General features: G+C 54.6%; 3 protein-coding genes across 5 annotated transcripts; 1 reads left to right on the top strand and 2 right to left on the bottom strand.

Moving 5' to 3' along the window:
* The first annotated feature begins 814 nt into the window (after window positions 1-814).
* On the top strand, window positions 815-2,218 carry TLX2 (T cell leukemia homeobox 2). Its single transcript, XM_030877676.2, has 3 exons — window positions 815-1,214; window positions 1,662-1,899; window positions 2,002-2,218. Exons 1-3 carry the CDS (start codon window positions 815-817, stop codon window positions 2,216-2,218), a joined length of 855 nt encoding a protein of 284 aa, XP_030733536.1.
* Window positions 2,219-4,029: 1,811 nt separating this feature from the next.
* DQX1 (DEAQ-box RNA dependent ATPase 1) lies at window positions 4,030-10,707 on the bottom strand. Its single transcript, XM_060309474.1, has 11 exons — window positions 9,991-10,707; window positions 9,524-9,717; window positions 8,734-9,118; window positions 8,148-8,381; window positions 7,957-8,056; window positions 7,693-7,851; window positions 7,424-7,615; window positions 5,467-5,586; window positions 5,101-5,291; window positions 4,574-4,764; window positions 4,030-4,353 (listed from the first exon to the last, which is right to left on the bottom strand). The coding sequence occupies exons 1-11, from the start codon at window positions 10,225-10,227 to the stop codon at window positions 4,197-4,199; spliced, it is 2,160 nt and encodes a 719-aa protein (XP_060165457.1). The 5' UTR covers window positions 10,228-10,707; the 3' UTR covers window positions 4,030-4,196.
* Window positions 10,708-11,151: 444 nt separating this feature from the next.
* AUP1 (AUP1 lipid droplet regulating VLDL assembly factor) lies at window positions 11,152-14,265 on the bottom strand. Of its 3 annotated transcripts, XM_030877671.3 has the most exons (12): window positions 14,022-14,206; window positions 13,803-13,940; window positions 13,573-13,723; window positions 13,189-13,373; window positions 12,857-12,929; window positions 12,692-12,765; window positions 12,397-12,463; window positions 12,199-12,301; window positions 11,950-12,066; window positions 11,720-11,835; window positions 11,414-11,532; window positions 11,152-11,328 (listed from the first exon to the last, which is right to left on the bottom strand). In XM_030877671.3, the coding sequence occupies exons 1-12, from the start codon at window positions 14,069-14,071 to the stop codon at window positions 11,292-11,294; spliced, it is 1,230 nt and encodes a 409-aa protein (XP_030733531.1). In that variant the 5' UTR covers window positions 14,072-14,206; the 3' UTR covers window positions 11,152-11,291. The 3 variants fall into 3 exon arrangements, with proteins under 3 accessions (XP_030733531.1, XP_030733532.1, XP_060165132.1); XM_030877672.3 differs by having other exon boundaries at window positions 13,573-13,940; window positions 14,022-14,265; XM_060309149.2 differs by lacking the exon at window positions 11,152-11,328 and having other exon boundaries at window positions 11,457-11,594; window positions 14,022-14,209.
* Between the last annotated feature and the right edge of the window lie 25 nt (window positions 14,266-14,290).

Below are 14,290 nucleotides of genomic sequence, written 5' to 3'. Positions count from 1 at the left end.
TCCCGGGCCTCCAACTCGCCGGCCCCGTTCCCCAGCCGCTTCCCATCTCAGCCAGAAAGCCACAACGAGATTTGGTCTTCGAGGGCATTTAGGCGGGGGCCACAACGAATTCGGGAGTCGTCAGGCAGGACCCATCGGGAGGCGAAGAGTGGGGGCTGTGGGAGGAGGCACCTGCAAGGAAGCCGGTGAGGCCGAGGAAACCCCAAAGGCGGAGGCCAGCGAGGATGGAGTTGCCTTGCGCATCTCGGCTGACTCAGCGCGTAGCGGCCCAAGCACCGGCCCCTCCCGTGCAAGTTCATAACACCCTCGCCACCTTCCCCCCTCCAACACCCCCACCATTCCCGCCGGCCAGTCTTCCCCGCGCTCAGAGCAAACAGGCGTCTCTTCCCCTTTAACAGGCCCGGCCCCGCCCCTGCCCTACCCCCAGCCCCCACTGCCCACCCGAGGCTGATCTGTCAGTCACTGCCCCAGCCCGAGCCGGCCAACCCTCTCCACCCCGGACTCGGGCAGAGGCCCTGGCAGTCCAGCGTCCATCTGCTCTTCAGAGTCAGCAAGGGCGCTCCTGGGGCCCCAGTGGGTCGCGCTCCCCCGGGATGCGAGTCCCTGCGCCGACGCCCGGCAGAGGCCGGCACGGGCGCGGTTACTCCCCGTACACAGGGATGAAGATGTCCTGGGGGCCCCGGCGCCTCTCCACGGCCAGCCCCGCTAACCCCTGAGGCCACCGCCCCAAACGCTCCGCTGCTGGGCTCCCAGAGCTGTTTGGGGCGCCCGCCCCAACTGCCAAGCCTCCTGCGGTCCTCCTTGACGCGGACCCATGGAGCCGGCGGTGCTGGCCTCGCACAACCTCCCGCACCACGAGCCAATCAGCTTCGGAATCGATCAGATCCTGAGCTGCCCGGAACCCCCCGGGAGCGGCCTAGGCCCGGGTCGAGCGGGCCAGGGCCATGGGGAGAGTGTGGCGTTCTCGGGTGGATTTCACGGAGCCACAAGCTACGGCCCCGCGGGCTCGCTGGCCCCGCTACCAGGCAGCTCTGGCGTGGGCCCGGGCGGCGTGATCCGCGTCCCGGCGCACCGCCCGCTGCCAGTGCAGCCGCCCGCTGGAGGCGCGCCTGCTGTTCCTGGACCCTCGGGTTTGGGCGGCGCCGGGGGCCTAGCGGGACTCACCTTCCCTTGGATGGACAGCGGCCGCCGCTATGCCAAGGACCGGCTCACTGGTGAGGTTGCCCGATCCCTCCAGCGTCATGCCCCACACTGACCCGGTATCCTCATCTTTGATCCTTCTGCTCCAACTCAAGGTCCCCTTTCGTACCCTCCGCCCCTAATCCCAGGGGATCCTCCCTCAATTGGTATCTCTTGGTCCCGCTGCTGAGAGGCGCTGGGGAGGTAGCTGCCGTCGATGCCCGCGCCCTCCTCTGCAGTTCACTGTCCACACCGCGGGAAGGGCAGGGTGAAGTTACGGGGGACGTCTCTCCCTCACCCAAGTGGGAGGGCCATTTCCGAGGCCTTTTCTTGTCTAGAAGCCTCTACTGGTGCGGGGTCGAGCTTGGGGAACCGTAGGGACCGGGCGCGGGAGCTCTGCAGCATTGGCAGCCGCGCTCTCTTCTCAGTGACACCTCGGGCCGCCCCGAAAACCCTGCCTTGCTCTTTCTTCCTCCCTGTAGCGGCGCTCTCGCCCTTCTCCGGGACGCGCCGTATAGGTCACCCCTACCAAAACCGGACCCCCCCAAAGCGGAAGAAGCCGCGCACATCCTTCTCCCGCTCGCAGGTGCTGGAGCTGGAGCGACGCTTCCTGCGCCAGAAGTACCTGGCCTCGGCCGAGAGGGCGGCGCTGGCCAAGGCCCTGCGCATGACCGACGCGCAGGTCAAGACGTGGTTCCAGAACCGGCGCACCAAGTGGCGGTGAGGCGCGGGGCGGGCGAGGGACCGGGCCGGGCCAAGTGGCGGTGAGGCGTGGGGCGGGCGAGGGCCGGCCTCGCTGACCCCGCGTCTCCGCTCGCCCAGGCGCCAGACGGCCGAGGAGCGCGAGGCAGAGCGGCACCGTGCGGGCCGACTGCTTCTGCACCTCCAGCAGGACGCACTACCGCGGCCGCTACGGCCGCCGCTGCCCCCGGACCCGCTCTGCCTGCACAACTCGTCGCTCTTCGCGCTGCAGAACCTGCAGCCCTGGGCCGAGGACAACAAGGTGGCTTCCGTGTCCGGGCTCGCCTCAGTGGTGTGAGCGACGCCTGCCCGACTGGCCGAGCGCTCTTTTCCGGACTGAGGCGCCGCGTGGAGCCCCGGGCCCGGGGCCTTGGAGCGCACGGCCGCCCACCCCGTGGTTCCGTAGCAGTGGAGCGTGTGAGGAGGAGGTGGCCTCGAGGCTATCGTCAAGAGCTCCTCGGCCACTGCCGTCTCCCAGGCCAGCGTTGTGCTGTTGCCCTGCGCGCTTAATCGTGACCTTTCCCGCCATTTTTCACTTAGACTGTTGCACCGCGGCTGGAACCCGAGGCGCTGAGGGGGCGGGACCTGAAGTATGATAGCCAATGAGATGCGGGGAGGGGGGCGGGCTGGCCAATGGCTGCTCTCTTGAGGGACTCCGGATTCTTCCGTGGGTGTGTTGGAGCTGGGGTTCTGTGTGGCTGGAGTAGGTTTACAGGCCCGGCTGGAATCAGGAGGCTACAGCCCGCACAAGCCGGGTCTGTAGCAAAGGTGTGAAGGAAGGAAGGAAGACGTCAACGACAGAGGAGTAATGGAGGAGGTGCTGGAAAGCGAGTCTGACTGACCGCGACAGGAACCAGAGGGTTATCTACGCTGGGCGTCTCATCCTTCAACTGTAAAATAATCGCTAAGGACTTTGAGCCCCATGTTGTCTGTGTGTTTAACCGGCTGACTACGTCCTCTCACTTGAGCCTTACAAGTGGGTGGCAGGCGAGACGGATACTTACACACTCAATGGAAAAGAAAATCTGGGAACACTAATCTGGCTCTGGTGTCTCTCGGGGACAGAGAGGGAAGAGGAGGAAGCAATGGACAAAGTTAATGGGCCCAATGGAGTTAGGGTGAGCAGAATTTGGCAAATAATTAGGAAGTGATAGGCCTAAAAATAATCAAAGATAATTCCCAGGTTGGAAATGTAAAGGATCAAGAAATCAATGGTGTTGTGGATGATGAAAGGGAAATTGGGAAGATAGAACCAAGATTAACTCTGCAGGCAAAACTAAATGCTAGACCTAGAGAGAATAAATTCTGGAAAAATGCCTTTTGGGGGAGGTCAGTAGACATCCACATAGAGGTAGGAAATAGATGCAATGATGAGAACAGACAGAATCTCCAAGGGAGGAAACTGAGGCAAAAAGCAAAGTTCTAAGGATTAAAGGTTCCTTTCCATCAATTTCTATAAATACATTTACAATGTGCAAGATGATTGAGGATATCAAAATTAATAGTCCAAAGGAAGAAAAGGGAACGTAGTACCCAGCTGAAAAGAGAAAAGCATGATGTCCTTGAAGTTGTTAGAAAAACTTGTGAGTGGGCCAGGGGCTGCTGGGAAGCTTGTTGATGGAAAGTTAAGAGTTTGGGTATGGCTGCAGTAGCCTTGAGGTTTAAGAAGAGCAGGATTTAAGTTGTATGAGAACAAAAGGGAAGACTTTGTCTGATTCTTATAGCACAGCCTTTCTTTCTCCCCTGGAGGCAAGAGCAGTGTGATAGAGGGAGGTAAGCTTTAGGCAGGGTTAGAGGCCAACTGTAGTCAAACTACTCATGTTCCATGTTAGTGACAGCTAGGTTAGTCATAGTACAAGTCTTGACTAGAGGTGGGAACCAGGCAAGAGGATGTCACTGTTGGAGTTGACTCTTATTCTTTCCTACTAACTCATCTCTAACTCATGGATATTGCAAATGCCGCAGAACCAAACTCAAATTTGACACCATATAAAAAGAACTTTTATAGACCAAAAGGGAACACAAGGATGGGTTTGGCATAAGTTGGGTATATGAAAGGCATGTTAGTTCCTCTCCAATAAATAGAAGAAAGCTAAGGAAAGGGTCCTACTCTGTTTAGACTGATTCGCTCCACTCCCAGCCCACCATTTCTTGGAACTCAGGTTCCAGTATTTGATCCTTAACTTTGGGCTTCTAAATCTGGCTGGCTGCCTAGGTGCTAGCCTGAAGGAAGATCTAATGTAATGAGATGAGCTCAGCTTCACTCCGCAGGCAGGTCACTGCAGGACACAGGCATCTCCAAGCTCTTGGGTGGAGGAGGATTCACTCCCTGTTGAAGAATCTGCCATTTCTTCCCTCAGCTGGTTCAGGAAGTCTTTGCTCTCACTAGGGGGCAAGTTACTCAGGAAGTATGGAGGGGCCAATTCCACCAGCCTGACAGAGACAGTTATAATTAGATGATTTCTGTATCCTCTTTTATAATGCATGTTGTTAAACTTCTTACTACCCCTTCCACAAACCCTGTCTCCTCAAATCATATATTACTACAAACCACTAAGACCCCCTCCTCTTCTTAGGGTCTCTAAATCCCTAGCTTTAATTTTGGCCCCAGGAAGAGGAATGGGTAGTATAAGAGGGTTGTCAGGGAACTCACATCTGTGGTTGAATCTCAGAAACAATGGAAAGGCAGTTGTCTTTGGAAATGGAGAAATTGTGGTAAAGCACCCAGGGCGGGGGTCTGGCAGGAGCCCTGCGGCTTCTGTAGCAGCAGTATGGGGAGAGCTGGGCCACATGCTTATGGGTTAGGAGCAGGTAATTTCCAGTTCCATCTGTGTCTCGGGCCACCTCATTGAAAGACAAAGATATTGAAGGAATAAGTGAGAGTGAAGTGTCAGTCAGTAGAAGAAAGAAAAGGGAGTTGAGAAAGAATTATTAGCAAGGGTGGTGACAGTATTAAAAGTAAAGCATACCTCTAGGTGTTATAGCCCTACCATACTACGATACTGTATGGCATCTCCATAGCCCCTTGTATCCAAAACCTCAAAGGAAAAGTTTCTCCTGGTCCTAAAGAATCCTTTGTATGGCCACCTGGACCCCAATTTCAGAGGTGACATACACCAATCTTTGCTTCCTCTACTTTCTGCTCCTTTTATGACCCTCACCCCAACTCTTTCCCCTAACCTTAAGGAAGTATCCTGACACCAGTGCTTTCTGAAGGGCTCTGCGATTCTGCTCAGAGCCAAAGGCTGGTTGAGACAGGGGAAGTTCAATCCGTTGCATGAGTTCTAGGAGTTCTCCCCGAAGTTTATGGGCTTGGCACAATGCTGCCCAGTTTAGACCCCGAGCCTGGCACCAACCCTTGTCTGCTCCACCTAGGAATAGAAAGGGACCAGCTATAGCTAAAGCCCTTGAGACCCCCAAAAGAACCCAACCCTTGGCCAAAGGGCTTCCTTTTCCTGGGAATAGAGATCTGTCAGCTGGTTGCACACCACTTCCTCTCTTTGGAAAATCTGGATTCTGTAAGAGGATGCAGATTGGACCACTCACTCTGTATAAAGGCTTCATACACCTGGATCAGAGAGCTGTGATCACCATCCACGTGTTCTAGTGCCCGACGCAGGGCAGCTTCTTCTGCACAGAGTGGAGGACGAGTAAACCCAGGGGCAGCTGGAGGCAGAAGAGAGGAAGTTCATTTTGGGGAATGAGAAAGGACAGCAGTGCACCGAAGAGGTAGAAGTGTCACTTTGGGAACTTTATTCAAAAGACTTCTAGAGACTATGCAGTTTATTAGACATTGAAGATAAATAAATGAAAAAGTCTCTGCCCTCAAGAAGCTTGGGAGAGATCAACAAGTAAGCAAACTTGATAAGCCCAATAGGTGTGCAGGCCAGTATCTGAAGTTTGAGTAGGAATTAGTTCAGTGGAGAAAGGGCAGAGGGAGTATTCTAGACCACGGGGATAGCATGTTTGGAGAACTGCAAGCACCTAGTATATGAGTGGAGGGGATGGCATGTGTGGCAGGGTGGCAGGAGATTAAGCCAGAGTGGTAGGTATGGGCTAGGTTAAGAGAGGCTGGATGTGCTATGCAAATGAGTTTACATTCTGTTTGGAAGGTAGAGAATAGCTGATGAAGAGTTTTTAAAAGTCCACATGTTTGGAAGAAGTTCACATGATTAGTTGGGAGGCTACTAAAGGAATCCAGCTGAGTAGTGATGAGGTAACACTGGCATTGACTGTGAGTATGGAGACGAACAGGTAAATTTTTTAAAAATTAGGAAAAGTGAAAAATAATAATGAAAAAACCTGGAGGAAGTTTAGTCTAGAATGATGATAGTGGAGCTGCAGAGATGATTGTATGATTTTGTGGTGGTGGTGATGGTGGTGGTGGTGGTGGTGGTGGTGGTGGTGGTGGTGAGGGGGTAGTTTAAAAAAGTGCTCAGGCTTGGGCTTCCCTGGTGGCACAGTGGTTAAGAATCTGCCTGCCAATGCAGGGGACATGGGTTCAAGCCCTGGTCTGGGAAGATCCCACATGCCGCGGAGCGGCTGGACCCGTGAGCCATGGCTGCTAAGCCTGCGCGTCCGGAGCCTGTGCTCCTCAAGAAAAGAAGCCACCGCAATGAGAAGCCCACGCACTGCGACGAAGCCCGTGCGCAGCAACGAAGACCTGACACAGCCAATAAATAAATAAGTAAAATAAATTTATTTTTAAAAAAGTGCTCAGGCTCAACAAAAACGACAACAAAAGTGCTTGAGTTCAGTTCTGGGTTGAAGTATTATGGACAATTCTGATAGAAACATCCATCAGGAGTTAGATATATAAATCCAAGATTCAGAAGAATGATATTGTGGCATTTCAGACGATGGGGGTGAATGAACTTGCTCAGAGAGTTCAGGGAATGGGAAGACAAGAGGGGCAAGGACAGAACCCTGAGGTCCAACTTAACAGTGGAGGAGCAGAGGATGAAGCAGAGGAGGAAGAGCTCAAGAGATTAGGGAGTGGCCAGAGGGGTAGGGTGAAAACCACAAGGAGCGGGTCACAGAGGCTTAGGGAGGGGCAATTTTAAGGTGGGAATGGTTGGTGTTCTATGTGTCAAAAGAAAGTCATGAACAGGGGCTCAAAAGTGTTCATTGGGTTAGGTCTCTAGGAGGCCACTGGTGAGCTGAAGGCTGTGTCAGTGTTGTGGTGGGCCTGAAGCTGGAATGCAGCGGGCGAGGAATACCCTAGACTGAACAGGATAGAGATTATTCTGTATAGCCGAAGGGGAGTGTAGGGTTGAGGAAGAGGGGTGCAGTTTTAGTAATAACAGGTAGGAGAGATTTAAGCATATTGAGGGGCAAGAACCAACAGAGAGATCGGAGAGGGATAAGTGGTGAAGCCTAGTTCCTTAGGCACTGTGAGCGCTGGGAGCTAGAGCAAAGTGGAATGGGCTGGTTTTAGGAGCACCAGAACACCAAAGGGAAGGCTGAAGTGGCCATAAGAGCCAGAGAGAGAAGCGATTTATACCAGTGAGCATGGCGGCCAGGGTGAGCATCTCATCCACACAGTCAAACTCGCACGAGGCCAGCAGGGCTTTGGCCAGATCAGGGGCCAGGGGAAATTCTGATAGGATGACTCCCAGGTCTGATAGGTCCCCATTATCATCCAGGGCTGCCAGATAGTCTAAATCTTCCAGGGCCTGCATCAGTGCTTCTGGAGCTGGAGAGGGAACAAGGCTTACAGGGCAGGGGGTCTCAGAGCCTGGACAGCAGGACTTGGGCAGGACGGGTGCTCACCAGGCCGGTCCAGGTAGTGACACTCCCCTGGCTCTGCAATTTGTCTCCTCTTTAGTAGTAATATCAGGGGGCTCAGATTCTCCTCACACACCCTGGGTTGGGGCAGCGGGGGAGCCTCTAGTTCTAGGAAGGACTTAGGATACAGGCAGAGGCAGGATCCTGAGGGGAGAAAGACCTGGGAAAGAAGACCACTGTAGATTTCTCAGGGCTCATGGGTTGGGGACTCTTTTCGTGTTTGATTTCATTGAGGGCAAAGGCTCTTACCTGGTAGGATCCCTGTTGCCCGCAGTCGTCTTGCCTCTGCCTGACACTTGCTGATTGGTCTCAACACTTGGGATTCTGCTCGGATCTGAGGACTGTAAACCTGTCACCACCCCCCAACCAAGGCCAAGACAGATGAGAGAGGGCTATTTCTATCTTTAGCCCCCACGTCCCCTCACCTCTCTTTCACTCACACTTCGAAGCTCCAGTCCTGAGTCAATGACATGTCGGATGGAAGGGAGGGAGAAGGAGAAGTCGGCCAGCCAGTGAGTGACCACAACCTTTCGGGCACCCGATTCTATGTCCTCATACACAGCCTGAACAGCTTGTCCGCAGCCTGGGTGAAGGGGCAGCACCCGTGGTGGAGGCCCTTGGTTCTCCAAGGACCCCCCATCCCTGGACAAGGACTCACAGCACAGGGAAATTTCCTGAGAAAAGGGGTGGGGTGTTAGGGTAGTTCTCACCTTTGTGGGTCACAGACCCCTTTGAAAAACTGATGAAACACTATGGCCCTTCACTCTGAAAAAATGCACATACTCACAAAGTTGGGGTGTTATAATTTCAGGAGCTCACTGAACCACAAATCCCTGCATTGTATGGAATCAAAAAGAGGGTGGTAGACCTTTTTACCCTGAAACCCCAGAGTTTTTCCTCAGGACTCCAATGGAGAGTAAGTACTAGAACTCCAATGTTCCTAACAAGCATTGCTCACATTCCCCCCCGGGACAGGAAGGGACAGACATGAGACATGAGTACCTCCTTTTGCATCCCATGTTTTACCTCCTCACTGGGCAGGTACACTAGCACATCTCCTGGAGCCTCCTTCCGACACAATTCAAGCACAGCTTGGCAGGCAGCTTCCACTCTATCAGTAGGGACAGTGTCCCTGTAGACGGGAGTGGAACACCTGCCAGTCTCTCCAAGTACATGTACAACAGGAGGATTGCCCCAGAAGGCCTGGAGCTTAGGTTCGAGGGCTGGATCAGTAACTACAACCACTCTGGGGTCACCTGGAAGGTTTCCCAGCCTGGCATCTCGCAGGAGCCCCTGGAGCAAATCTGAGGCCACTGACCGCTCCTGAGCCTCATCCAGCACCAGCACACCCCACGCTCCAGTGCCCCGGGTCGAGGCCACCTCCTGCAGAAGCAGCCTGTCCCAGCAGAACCTGTTGACATTGGCAGTGGGCAGAGGAGTCAGTGTAGACAATGACCAGCCCCAGAAGTCCAGAGGAGCTTCTCCCCAGGGGGCCTAGATTCTGATAGTAAAGATCAGAAAAAGACCCTGTGACTGACTTCCTGAGCCCATGGACCATTACCTGTGACCCACAACCCCACTGGTGACACTGTTCACAAGCTGTACTCCAGTTAGGAAAGTGAGACTTTCATGATGAGGGTGAGGTTGAATGTCTGAGGTCCCTGGCTGGGGTTAAAGGGCTGAATTCAGCAGTTGCATCATGCATGATTTAAAGGGTGAGCTAGGCTGAGGGAGGGAATGGTGAGATATCAGAAGACTGGGCTTGTTTCTACTGGATGAGGGGAAGATCTGGGGTCAGGCCTGCAGGGGGCCACACCTGAGCAGGGTGTCAGGCCCAGTGCAGTCCTCTTGGGGGATGCTGTATCCAACCTCATGACCCAGGGTCAGGTCCATTTCATCAGCAACTTGCAGGGCCAAGCTCAGGGCTGCCAGAGGGTAGGGCTGAGTCACAGTTACCCGGCCCTTCTGGAAACCCCTGGCCAGCACAAACTCTGCACACCACTGTGGGATCTGGGGTAAGGGTAGGGAAGGACAATCAGTCAGTAAGATATAGAACTCCAGTCAAAAGTGCTGGGGGAGCTGTGGCCAGTTTAATCTCTTATTTGGGGAGTCCCCTGGTCCTTCACCAGCTACCCTGGGGCCAGCCTGTCTCCTTTTACCCACCTCCCTTATTACTCCACACAGCTCCGCCCTGCCCCCCACCCCCCTCCCCCGCCTCCCTTGTCCCGGGAAGAGCCAGTTCCCTAGCCCCTCCGTTTGTCCACTCCCAGAATCTTCCCCAACCTGGGTGCTCTTGCCAGAGCCAGGCTCTCCAGACACCAGCACCACTCCACTGGGGCTACTCTCCAACTGCTCCAAGAAGATAAAGCGAGCAGCCCAGATAGGCAAGGATCGGCGCTGCTCAAGCAGCTCGTAGTAGCGGGAAGAGAAGGGGAGCCCGTCAAAGGGGTTCACAGCCAGTTCAGAATCCCCAGGGTTTGGGCCAGACTCTTCTTCCAGCCCGAGAACCTGAGAGGCCATGGTGGCTGTCTAGCAGGACCTACAGAAGGCAGGGCAGACATCAAGGCCTCGTATTTGGTGACTGACACCATCTGCCCACCTCAGCCCTGATCCCTAACCTGTACCCTCAAGTGATAATGCCCCGGGGTCCATCCTTCCCAGTATTTCTTGCCTGCCAGGAAAACAGTGGAGAGTTGAGTCTCCACGTAAGGGACTATCAAAAGTGGACTATTACCCTGTAGTCAGATAGTAAAAATCCTTTGACTAACACAGGGGTCCTCAGGGGCAGCAAGAATTCTATGAGACATGGTAATCTGTGGGAAGGTCCCCAAGGGAACAGAATGAAGAATCAGAGGAGCGGGGTAGGAATCAGGGAGCAGGGCCACAAGGATCCTGGATTCAAACCTGCTTGCAGCTCTGAGACGTGTCAGGATGGCAGCCAGTTCCAGACCCACACAGCAAGTCACCAATAACCCTGACCTGCTGTGAGGTACAAAGGTAAATTCCGGCTCCACCCACACCCTGGGGTGTGCCTCAACAGTCCTAAAGACTGTTTTGGGGTGGGGCCATGTGCTCCACCTTATTTAATCTGGTCAGCGGCCTATGGAAAATAGGCTCAAGCCACCACACTGAGCATGTGTGAACTCTGCAGACTTTGTGTACTGTGCTCATTAGTGAAAGGCATCCTGGGACTTGCAGTTTTACAGCTTTTTCCTCACATACCTGGGCTGAACACCCAAGCTAGGGTCCAGTTGCTTCTGGGCCTTCAGCTCAGTTACATTTCCTTAATATCACGCATTTCTTGACATGAGAAGGTGATTGCAGACAGTTCCATTCTGACCACCCCCACAAACCCACAAGGAAGCCCTCATCCCTGATCCCTACAACCAAGGGAAAAGGAACTTGCTATGGGGCTTCTGAGACCCAGAGAGGCAACAGAGACCGTGAGTGAAAACCCTGAATTTAATGTGATATTGGGGGGAGCCCCATCCCTCCCTTTTTACCACCCACCCATCCAGCCTGTTGTGAGTTGGGTGAGGGCTGCCCCCAGTCTCCGTCCTGCGGCTCTGGGTGCCATCCTGTACTCAGTCAGCCTCCTGGGCCTGCCTCTCTGTGAATCTCCTGTGGGACATAAGGAGAAGACACTGTATGGGTTTTGTCGTATACAATCGGCCCCTTCCTACCCGCTGTTCTCTAAGCCCCTCACCTTCTTGCGTATTCATACAGCGCCTGCTTGCGCTCCTGCAGATTCTCCTGCCGGGCCCAGGAGGACTTGGCAAATGTTAGGGCTGTGGGCTGAGGGGTCGCCGGGCCAGAGCTGGGGAACTGAGGTGATCACAATGTCAGAGGGCTTGCGAAGTCATCATCATTAAACACGCATCGAATGCCTACTTTGCAAGAGAGGCACTGTGCTAGGGTCTCAGGATCAAAAAAACAGACGTCAGGGACAGGGGATATGCAGACTGTCCCATCCCACCCCAAGTCTTGGACCTGCCCATTTTCTGGGTCTCACCTTGGGCGTGGAGGCTGTGGGAAGGGCCTGGGTCCTCTCAGTGATGTCTTCAGGCATGAAAGTTACAGCTCCCTCAAGCAGATTAGTGATAGTCAAGTCTACACAGCCAGTCCTGACTGCAGAAGGGAAGAGAGAACAGGACAGTCTGTTTCCCTGTTCACCTTCTCCCTTCACCACCCACTTCCCCTCTCTATGCCTGTCTCCTTACGTGAGTCTACCCTTTCTCATACCCAGGTCTCTCTGGATGACACCCAGTGGCACATGAGGTAAAACCTCCTTCACTCTCTGAGCCAGAGTTGCCAACTGCACATCAGGAGAAGGTCCAGGGGAGGGAGGGAAAGACTGGGCTGCAAAAAAGAAATACGAAATAAGGTGAGTGGAGAACTAGGAGGACGGAGAGGCTGACTAGTACAGGCATAAGGAAGAAAGCACAACAGACTGAAAAAAACTAAAAAGCTTTGTGTCCAGAGGCCACACACCTGACTGGGGACGCAATCTGGGGTGTCTCTGTCGCTTCATGTGCTCTGCTTTGTCTGCTGGAGTGAGTTGTGTCCCTGTCTGGCCCAACTCTTTGGCCACCAGCTAGGGAGAATTGGAAGATTGGAAGTTTCTTAAGCCTTCCTCTCCTTCCCCATAAGGAAAGAACCCACCTCCACCCTGCCTGTGTTCCCTACCACCTGTTGTACACGGAGGGAGAACTCCTCACTCCCCTCCCCCAGCTGTCGATGAACAGGACGAAGCCACCTGAAAAAAACAACCCAGGACCATGTTGGGGGCACCCACTCTCCACTCTGATACCTCTTTTCTTGGAACAGTGGTGGTGAGGATAAGGGAGATAGTAAATACTTTATATTGCCTCTGTGGTAGGACCTTGATATTAAAAGATCTGCAAATGGACAGGACAGAGGCAACTACTTCCTTGACCTTGAGACGAGTTTCTCCCAGCCACCAAAAAGTGAGGACAGTTAATACCTTACTTGATACACCGTGAAAGGGACGAAAAGTGACCACAGCAGTTCTGAGACCCAGGAGGCATCTGACACCGTCTGAGGGGAGGGCATGAGTGAGGTCTAAGCCAGGGCCAGGAGTGGGAAACTTCCCCTCCAAACCCAGAGCTTCCCTGTTGAACACACTCACCACAGAAACTAGGGGTCTCTGGACTCGCAGGGTAAGAGGCTGTACCACATCCTGGATAGAAAATGGCCAGGAACTAAAAGAGGGAAGAGATAGTAGGATGGGATTCCAGCCAACCCAGTCAGCAGCTCATACCCGACTTAAAAACGGGTAACTGTCAAACTGTACAAGTAGAAATATGGAGAATAAAGGGATTCAGGGGAAAGAAGTAAAAGTCGACAGAAAGTAAATGAACTAGTAAGGGAGGGGGTAGGTCTGAAAAAGGCTGTGAAAACCCAAGGGCTCCCAGGCCTGACCACCTACACAGTTGGAGACAGATACCTGTGCTCACCCACCTGAAGCGCAGGAGCCCCTCCCGGCCATTCGTGGCCTCTTCCTCGGGGAATAGCAGCAGAGGGGTGGGGGGAAGCCTCGTTGAAGCACAGAATCTCTTGAGTGACTCCACCAACTCCCCCCGTCCATCCATCTCCATGAAGCCCCGAGACCAGCACACAAAGCTGGGGGGACTATTGAGTAGAGGCTGGGAATGGGAAGGAGAGAAAGAAAGAAAAAAGAATGTTGGGAAATGAGAAAAACTGACAAATGGGTAGAAAAAGGGGGTCAGAGGTAAGGGTCAGTATCTTGTGGTCCCCAAAGGAAACCCGGACACGGAGAGGGGAGCCTTGAGCTGGGCCCCAGGGAACCGCCCCGTGGCACTCTCGGCTTCGTCCCTAACTCACGGTGCTACAGCTGGTGAGCAAGTTGACTATGTTGTGGTCGAAAGGTGTCACGTGGTTGGAAATGAGGACCCTGACGCGGTGATCTCGGAGTCCGGAGTCCTCCTGCCGGGCCACGAGCCCCAGCACTGCACACATGGTCCGCACCACGAACCTGGGAACGCCGGCAGTGGTGACTGCGCGGCCTCCGGCCAGGCCCAGCCCCGACCCTCCCCGAGCGCCCGGGTCGGAACCTGCGAAGGACGCTGTCTGGTAGCGCGCAGCTGACCAGGAAGACGTGGATCCCAAGAAAGACGCGCAGGACGAGAAGGCAGAACCCGACTGGAGCGTAGAGCAGCAGCGCGAGAAGCAGGAAGCCGTCACCCGGGAGCCTGGGGGGCGAGAGGCGGGGTGATCGGGTGCCGAAGGCCAACTGGACGCGGGAGCCGGTCTCTTCCCTCCGGGGATCTTACCGGTGCGAATCAAAGAGCCGCTCCGGCCCCGGCGACGGGGGAGGCTCCATTGCCGCCGCTTTAGGGGTGCCGGGCCAACGCCGCCGCCATCTTCGCACCCCGCCGCAGGGGCTCTTGGGAAGGCGGAGTCTTCGGGCATCCGCCCAGGGTGCCGGGACCCGAAATCCTGAGGCGCCCCGGAAGGGCTAGCGGTCCCAGCATGCCTCGCGGGCCCTTTGACCACCTCATAACTCGCGTCCCACTGGGACCACAATTCCCGGCATTCGCGG

Source organism: Globicephala melas, chromosome 12 (assembly GCF_963455315.2).
Source record: "Globicephala melas chromosome 12, mGloMel1.2, whole genome shotgun sequence".
Lineage (NCBI taxonomy): Eukaryota > Metazoa > Chordata > Mammalia > Artiodactyla > Delphinidae > Globicephala > Globicephala melas.
This window is presented reverse-complemented; position numbering and strand designations above follow the sequence as displayed.

Bases quoted from the DNA above. Each gene is read 5' to 3' on its own strand.
- TLX2 (XM_030877676.2), top strand. From the start codon at position 815: ATGGAGCCGGCGGTGCTGGCCTCGCACAACCTCCCGCACCACGAGCCA. The intron at 1,215-1,661 runs GTGAGGTTGCCC...TCCTCCCTGTAG, and splicing joins TGCCAAGGACCGGCTCACTG to CGGCGCTCTCGCCCTTCTCC. The intron at 1,900-2,001 runs GTGAGGCGCGGG...CCGCTCGCCCAG, and splicing joins AACCGGCGCACCAAGTGGCG to GCGCCAGACGGCCGAGGAGC.
- DQX1 (XM_060309474.1), bottom strand. From the start codon at position 10,227: ATGGCCTCTCAGGTTCTCGGGCTGGAAGAAGAGTCTGGCCCAAACCCT. The intron at 8,057-8,147 runs GTGAGTGAAAGA...GGGTGGTGACAG, and splicing joins CAGGACTGGAGCTTCGAAGT to GTTTACAGTCCTCAGATCCG. The intron at 5,587-7,423 runs GTATAAATCGCT...TTCTGCCTCCAG, and splicing joins CCTGGCCGCCATGCTCACTG to CTGCCCCTGGGTTTACTCGT.
- AUP1 (XM_030877672.3), bottom strand. From the start codon at position 14,160: ATGCCCGAAGACTCCGCCTTCCCAAGAGCCCCTGCGGCGGGGTGCGAA. The intron at 13,374-13,572 runs GTGAGTTAGGGA...TCCCATTCCCAG, and splicing joins TGCTCACCAGCTGTAGCACC to CCTCTACTCAATAGTCCCCC. The intron at 12,464-12,691 runs GTATTAACTGTC...TGTTTTTTTCAG, and splicing joins TTCACGGTGTATCAAGTAAG to GTGGCTTCGTCCTGTTCATC.